The 8,874-nt window shown below is 38.1% G+C and overlaps 1 protein-coding gene across 6 annotated transcripts in view; it reads right to left on the reverse strand.

Annotated features, from left to right (window-relative positions):
• LOC139461104 (neogenin-like) overlaps positions 1-8,644 on the reverse strand; it is a 157,788-nt gene extending 149,144 nt beyond the window's left edge. For all 6 annotated transcript variants that reach the window (XM_071242630.1, XM_071242629.1, XM_071242634.1 and 3 more), the window contains exon 1: positions 8,398-8,644. In XM_071242630.1, the coding sequence (XP_071098731.1) occupies positions 8,398-8,485 (88 nt within the window). In that variant the 5' untranslated portion in view covers positions 8,486-8,644. The remainder of the gene's footprint in view (positions 1-8,397) is intronic.
• Between the last annotated feature and the right edge of the window lie 230 nt (positions 8,645-8,874).

Consider the following 8,874-nt stretch of genomic DNA (forward strand, 5'->3'; position numbering starts at 1 on the left):
CAAATTACGAAAGTTGCCTTGTGTTACTGAAAACTGTCCTTGAGAATTTAAAAGAAGCATATTTACCCAAAAAAAACTGCAACTTTATTCCAGAACCAACTTGATTATGCAACTCAGCGTTCAGAAGTGTCAAGAAAATGTGAACCTTTGGGCCTCGAATACGTAAGTCAATAATTATGCGCATAATTACTTATTCAATTCTATAAACCTATATAAAATTGTGACACTGCCTTATATCCAAAACAAAATGTTTTATCGATATGTCAAAGTGTTACTCACAATTAACTTTCATAGTAACTCATTTTCTGACAGAAAATAACTTGATCAATTTCCTTGCTGAAAAACAACCAACAATCACGCAAGTTGAATTCATGATTTTTTTTTCTCCATGATCATTCAAAACAGAAATGGTATTTTTCTCTTTTCAACTCGGGCGTTATGCCACTAGATTTTCAAGCTGGAGGTTAAACCGTTAACTCGGCTCAAATTTCTCGGCATTTTATCCACAGAGCTTTGATGTCCAAAAGAGTGGCATCAATATATGCCAGAGGTTAGGGCATTCAAGTTCTTTGACGCAAGCACTACATCAAATTCGCCATACTCCACTTTGAAACACAAAGAAAAAATCTGGTATCTGTAATTAGCAAATCAAGTTATATTCCATCACGTTTCTTCTCGCAGTGGTGAACATATTCTCATATTTCTTGGCGAAGTTAATACCCAAAGCCAGCATCAATTTGTGACATACAATACCAGGATTCTATGAGCGCCAATGGTAGGCTGATCTGCTTGACAACTTTGGCAGTTCCAGGGACAAAAATATCAGGCCAATTATTTGCCTATTTCCTGCAATGGGTTTCCGCACATATTTAGCATTTCGTGTGCTGGTAGCGAACTAACATCAACATCACAGCGTTTCATGTGCTGGTAGGGTACTAACATCAACATCACAAGGTCATGATTGCAGTGTAAGACAGTTGTGTTTCTACTCACAACTATATTTGACATCCTAAGTCAGTTTTCCGTACAAAGTCAATAATTGTTGTTTCTAATCCCACGATGAGCTTGTGTTATTGTGCGTCTCGTCTTTCAGTGAGTAAGTGGGTTGGGTGTAACACTGCTCTGAACAGTATTTCAGTTATACCATGGCGGGTCAACTTGATGTGGATGAAGAGATGAAGTTTTGTTTGTTTGTTTGTTTGTTTGAGGGATTGACATCATGAGCATTGATCCACGCAATTGGGATACGATGACATGCATCAACCAAATCAGCGAGACTGACCACCCAATCTGGTTAGTCGCCTCTGACAACAAGCATGGTCGCCTTTTATCGCAAGCATGGGTTGCTGAAGACCTATTCTACCCCGGATCTTCACGGGTTGATAACAATAATAGTGAATGAGTGAGCTGGGTTTAATATTTCAGTTGTACCATGGCATGTCAACCATATATATACTCATCACCAAAAGAAACGCGACCCACATAAACTTATAGAGAAGTATGTACGTTAAAAAACAGTCATGTGTTTCCACAGCGTGTCTTTATTCTTATCACGATATGCTGTACGTGATTTTCAAAATTTACGCACTAATACTGCACGAGACAAATGGTGCATATTGAGTTTATGGATCTGTGACGCCACATGTGATGCGATCATGAGCGTCACATCACACAACATAACCTATGTTCGTTTGTACGTCAAACCAATCTAGTACCTTTTATATATGAGTAATTATTCATATATTAACCAACATGTATGGTCTTCACGTTTCTTTTGTTGGTGAGTATATAAAGAAAGCTGAAGTGGTACAGGTCTCTGTGAGTGTGCAAGTCGAGGTTAAACTGTTTCGAAAAACCACTACGACATGTATGGAGCTGAAAAAGTTGAAACATAATCAGAGAGAACTGGGATTCGTTCCATGATTTATAGGATTCTGGCACGTCTGAGGGAGGCAACTCTGCACAGCAAATTACTCTGCCATTGGCAACTGGGCCAGCCAAACTCTCTCCTCTATCAGGAATATTGCAATGTGGAGATATTTACTCAACATGATCTCACTGCTCCAAAAGACTTTCTTATTTACACTCTGATGCAAGTGTTGAATATATTTTGAGTGTTTGAAAAAGATATTCTCAGCCGACATGAGATACTATATCAGACCCAAGATCACATTAAATACATGGACACTGAATCAGCTTAAGTGCATGCATCTTTTCAATTTTCAAAAAACATATCAGGCGAGGTCCTTTTTCAGTAATAGCGGAGAATCTTATCTCGCTGTCAGCGATATCTACAATGCTAAAAAATGGCGTCTCATAAACACTTCAAATAAGCTGACAGAGTCATCCCCTTATTGAAAAACTTTTAGAAAGTTTCCCGTACAGTGTTTCAACATTGTGACAGGCGAGACCTTTAAGGTAAATCTGTCAGAAAAAAAGACATTGCTATTGAGGCTGGATATCTTTAAGTTTGTTTTTAAAAAATTGTCTAGACTATCCTGTATAATGTTAAAGGAAGCACCTTCATAATAAAAGGGGTACGCCTTATTCTACAAATCTATGTTAACAATAAGACAATCGTAGGTCTGCATTTACATACAGGAGTTACGAACGTCTTAGCAGTACAATCCCTATGTAGAGCAAGGCCCAGTTAAAAAAAGCAATCGTCAGCGCTGAGGTGATTGTAACTCCCATACTTTAACATAGACTTATGACTGTCATAGCGCTAAGGTGATCTAACTCCCATACTGCAACATAGACTAATGACAATTGTAACGCTAAAAGGTGATTGTAACTCCTAAACTGCAACAAAGACTTACGACTGTCATAGCGCTAAGGTGATCATAACTCCCATACTGCAACATAGACTTACGACTGTCGTAGCGCTAAGGTGATCGTAACTCCCATACTGCAACATAGGCTTAAGATTAACAGAGCAATAAGTTCCTTTTATTTAACCGGGCCCTAGGTTCTGGATCACAAATCTCTTTTCATAAAAAAACAAGTCCAATTTTTTTAACTTACACATGTCACCACCATCAAACAAACCTTTTTTTAAAGTTGTAAGTGAAGTTCAGCATTATTTGAGTTTCATGTTTTTTATCCTTTTTTACCCACTTTCTTGTGGGCGAGGCTGATTATCCTACTGGTAGCAGCTCCTCTACAAGCTGAAACCTCCTCTGCCCATGTTCTGGATGTGTAAATAAACACGCCAAGTGGATTGAGATATTTACACCTTCCACAAATATGCCCTGTTATAGGGAAGCCAGACCTGAGGCTGAACCGAACCCTACACTGAATCGATTAACACTTCACCGGTCATACGCTGGGGTCATGGGTGGTATCTTACTGACACCCTTTTCACGGAATAATAAGATATATTTGGATAAAAATTTGTCAAATCTCCTTCAGCCTATGACAATCACCCCATACCAAATGTAGAACACATTAAACATTTCATGCACATCAAAATTAACTGATAGTTATGTTTATTCCTTTTAGTTTTAGACAAGCATATTTGGATTTGTAAGTTTGTTTGTTTGTTGGTTAATGCTGCACTCAGCAATATTCCAGCTATATGAAGGCGGTCTGTAAATAATCAAGTCAGGACCTGACAATCAGTGATTGACATCATGAACATCAAACCACGCAATTGGGATAAGATGACTTGCATCAACCAAGTCAGCGAGCCTGACCACCCGATCCCGTTAGTCGCCTTTTACGACAAGCATAGTCGCCTTTTACGTCCAAGAGCTTCAGTGTGTATAAAGTCCCTTATTGAGGGAAATATGTTATTGTGCAAATACTGCAATGTTATAGGATCTCCTTGTTCCCACATACTGATGTTAAATTGTTGCTGGGTTCGTGATTTTATGACATTCATTATGAGGTCCATAACACCATGGATGATGGGTCCATAATGTTGTTTCACTGGATCCATGGAACCATGTGTCAACAAATCTTACGTCATTCGGTCCATGACGCCATGGTCCACAATGTTTACGTCAATGGGTCCATAACGCTATGGGTCCACGATGTTCACGTCACTTGGTCCATGATGCAATGGGTCCACGATGTTCACATCATTCACATCAGTGGATCCATTGATTACATCACTTGGTCCATGACGTCATGGGTCCATAATGATTACATCACAGGATCCAAGTCATCGGTCCACAATCTATATCTCACTGGCTCCATGACGTCAATGCCTGTACAGCAGTAATCCACTGTAAAACTCAACCAAAACATCTCATCCCACACACAACTCTCCCCTCTCTATTCCAACTCCCTGTTGCCAATAGCAACGCCGCATCACCCCCTGAATCTTTCCCGCCCTAACAGAAACTCCCATTCCACTGTTTTATACATTAAAACAATTCAAAGTTTTGAAAACATGCCATAAACATTTGGTGTAGCTGGGTTTGTTTCTTTGTTCCTATATTAGCAAAAGTTTCATAACAAAATCAGGGTTTAAAAAATTACAGAACTTAAAATAGATGCAAATTAAATTTTTCTGTTTTTAAATTTGGAAGAGGAAAACGTGAAAATGATACCCTTGAAAAAAGGCCATCGCAGTTACACAAACTCTCCAAGTTTTTCAAAACATTCCCAGCCGTAAGTATTTCTCAAGACCTCGACTTCGTTTGTGTAATGTTTCCTTAGGCCCTATGATGTGATAACACGTGATAACACATCAGTGATGCTCATAGCAGATGTCAGTTTCACCAAATGACAGACAGGCATGGCATGTCAAAGACGGATAATACTGTTAACACATGACCATACTTCAACAAAGAAACCAACTACATTTCAGGAGGGGCAATTCTGCTCATTTCAAATGATGAACGTCAAAGTCACAACACATTGTTCTTAGTAACATGTTAATAGAATGATATTTTTTTATGAAATATTATTGTGATATCCAAAGTATGCACCACCAATTCCCCTAAACGTGTTTCCTTTTTCCTCATTCTGTTGTCTTTGAATTCAAAGTTTTCATGGCAATGCTACCTCCTAACTTTGTCAAATGCCTTTTTAAAAAAGGAATGGTAAGACTTCCGTCCATATCCCCTCCTAAAAATATATTTAAAAAGATTGAGCGGTAGTATATAACTTTTGGAGGGGGGATATGGGCGGACGTCTTTCCAATAAAATAATATTCTTTGTATCATATGATAAATAGAATTATAGGTCATTGGCATAAGACCCCTTCAAAAATTCATGCTTATGGACATGCTTTTGTGTTACCATGGTTACAGATATGTTATTTTAGCGTGATTACAATGATCATCATAAGTTTCAAAATAAATTTGAATATGATCGTCTCGACTTAGGTCCATATATAATCTCTTTGAAAAAACATAATTGGCAGTTGAAACGAGTTTCCTGCTCTGAAAGATTATAAATGGTTTGTCCGTAGCATAATGCAACCATTTCACCCAGTGGTCGAGATGGACAATACCAAGATGGTGGTACAAACAAAAGGAAGGCTGCAGGGTTAGGGGCTCAGCTCCAAATATGTGTTGGTCAGAATCCAGAAACAAACATATTTTAGGTGGCCTTACGAAATATGACAAAAACTATTAAAATTCAAAGAACGACCACAAAAGGTTGTTGCCAAGACAACCATCACGGGTCAACAACTTTGACCAGATCAAATGATCAATCGGTTAATCATACAGATATTAAATTGATCAAAATCAATTCAATTAAAAGACAAGTTGATTTTATGGAAGCTATGTAACTGCCGAGCTCGGCCAAACGGGCCATAAAAATGAAAACAAAGGCCATTAAATGGATGTACTTTTCACAGGGTGGTCTCTCGTCCTAAATTCACAGCCTGATGTTTATTGTGCAATTAACAGGGGGAAAAACAGCTGACTCCAGAGCAATGTACAACCTCAAACTCAATGCCTTGGGTGTCATTACAAACCTCATTAATTAGGCTCTTGTTCATGACAAAAGGTTGGCAAGTAAAGGGAAATTCAATAGTGGTTCCCTTCAGGTGAATTTACTCATAAAAAGGACATGTCCGCCAGGCATAATTTGTCCATGGGTCGTAAATTTCCCAAACAGTCCGTGACAAATATGTCAATGAATCCACCTGTGACTGGTCTTGTGTCATAGATCGAATACCTTGGATAAACTTCATCATTTCATATTGGTGGTATGTAGAAAATATTGAAACCATGATAGAACATAAACTGAGAAAAGTCAGAGATTCAATTTCTAAAGCGTATATTGATCGGACTTATATTCTTGGCCAGGAGCACAGCCTATATTTAGATCTGTTCCATTTGTAAGCGTTTCAAATGTGATGACATTATTGGTTCGAATGTTCTAATGTCAAACTGAGCAAGATGAATTTTGACTTCAATGATTACATGTATTATTAATTCAATCAATCAAACTAAATCTCTATGTGACAGACACATATCCCATTGACATATTAATAAAAAAAATAATAAAAGTAACAATTCCTAACTGAAAACCAACATTGTTACTTTCAGAACTGTCCACATGACAAAAAACTGACAACTTTAAGGATTCAAATAAAAGCAATTACAATCAATCATTGAAATAAAACCACTGACTTTTCCTTCTTATAAAAAAGAGTCAAATACCCTTCTATTGATGTCTTGGAGACTATGATATTACTGGTTGAAAATATGGATTTATTCAAATTTGACAAGTGATATAATTTGAATATTAGATAATAACAAGAAAGCTAACAATACAATCATCACGCAATTACCGCAAACCAAACAGTACACACACGTTAATCACAATATCAATTTTCTGTTCAGCGCAGAAGTCACCTACTCGTCTCCACACAGCAACATCTTCAGACTTTAATCAATACGAATCTCTCTTATGTTGCAAATATTTCTTGCCACAATCAATTGAGAAAACAAATATTGCCTCCATAACGCTTAACACTAAAATTGCACGAACTTGCTCAAACCAGATTCTGGTTTCTGATTAGATAAATCACCTCCCCAAATAGTACGATTTTTACCACCTAGAGGTATTGCCCAAACTGCAATAATGCATTAAATCACAAAAGAATTCTCTCCGAAGACTTAATCATACAGACACACCAGACGTACCTATCCCTCTGTCTTCAGGGATATGAATAATATTTCATCATGTCATTGTGACCTGTAGATATATTCCGCTATGCGTACAGCTCTCCCCTATGCGATAAAAACGTCAACTGGTAATTGCTAGCTTACGAATTCTACACCGCTGTTAATATAGCTCAGTGAATTTGCAGTAACAAACCCCAAATGGCATTTGCATATTTATCAATTCTATGAATACGTTATTCCCTGAGCACTGAGTACAAATAACAGTGTTAGTTGTACTATGTTGATCAAAGTATGATATATAACACTGCAACGAATGGTCTTGTCACATAGTTCAACAGTGTTCAACCCAACAGACTGCCATCCTTTCAAATCGCCACCACCTGGCAAAGCGGAAGGCTACACATATGTAGGCACCTCTAATCTTCTTTGTCCGCTGGATATAACACAATGAACTATTATCATCTCGATAAACTGATTAATTACGTCACGTTGGGTCTACTTTCTATATTATACAGGAGCATGTGGGATTATGACGTGTATAGTCCTGGGCTTATACTGTAAGAGCATGTAAAATTTGCATCGTGAATTTATTCGTCTGCAACGCGCTCAGACGTTTTCGTTTTGCAAAATTGTATATAACTGGGTAATATATGAAATATTGTTAAAATTTGTTGAAACGGGATATAGGTTTGAATAACACCCGATTGTGCGGTGAAATGCTATCACTTTTGAAAACCCTCCGGTGAAATTGATAAATCAAATTTGTGATTCGGAATATGAAGGAAATTTGTGATTCTAAATCTACGTTAAATACTAAATCTTAAATATATTTATATTTTCATCATTTCTTGAACACCAAACACCACCATTGAGCAAACAAGGGTTATCGTTGATCATTTCAAACTCTTTTTGACAAGTTGAAAAGTTTACCCTTTTAAAACATAAACACTCCGTTTCTTTTTATCTGGAATATTGTGTCGCCCTATCCTGGGCTCGCAGAGACAATATGTGGCATTGAACAGACTCCTGAACAAGTTTGACAGCTGAAACCCGTCAACCTTATTTCTTCAAGACGGGCCATGTTGTCAATTTCGGTCGACTTGAACAAACAATAGCGAACGGGACATATTCGACCGCACAGGGGGGTACTTTTTAGATTCGAGTTGTAGTTTCGCCAAACTTGCCAATACAAGTAGCAAAGCTGTGAAACTTGTAATAACACCATGATTGGTACTTGGTGTTAGTGTAGCAATCGTGGGTTTAAAATGCAAAGCATGCGAAAAGTTATAAAGTAAACACGTACCGACTAGCGCAAGGGCCGTTTGTAGACTCAAGTAAATCCTCATCCACGATGAAACTCCGGTGAGTTTCTCAGCGAAGCAGTTCGCCATTTTGCGCTACCCTTGCAATCCACGTAACCTTCTAGTCCTGTTATAGTTTAAAATCCACATATGTACAATTTCACGTGCATATATCCTCTCAAAACACACAAACAAATGACGGGAACAGTGCTACATCGTTCCTTCGCTCGAGCTACATCGCCATGCAATGCTTTGAATAGAGGTTGGGTCAGTATTCCCATATAAGGAAAGGTCACGGGTCAGAGTTCAACGCGGCCTCCATTATTTGTAAAGGTCGGTGGTTATTTTTAGCGCAGAGCAATTTGCATACGGTAAACACTCGCTAGAGGGCGCTCACTGCAAGGAACATGCGCCGCTGTCTGCTGGCTGTCAATCATCGGGAGACAATGAAAGAGAGACAGGGAGTCTTGATTTTTATT

The sequence above is a fragment of the Haliotis cracherodii genome, unplaced genomic scaffold (assembly GCF_022045235.1).
Source record: "Haliotis cracherodii isolate W230 unplaced genomic scaffold, xgHalCrac1.p SCAF_14, whole genome shotgun sequence".
NCBI classification, from domain to species: Eukaryota; Metazoa; Mollusca; class Gastropoda; order Lepetellida; family Haliotidae; genus Haliotis; species Haliotis cracherodii.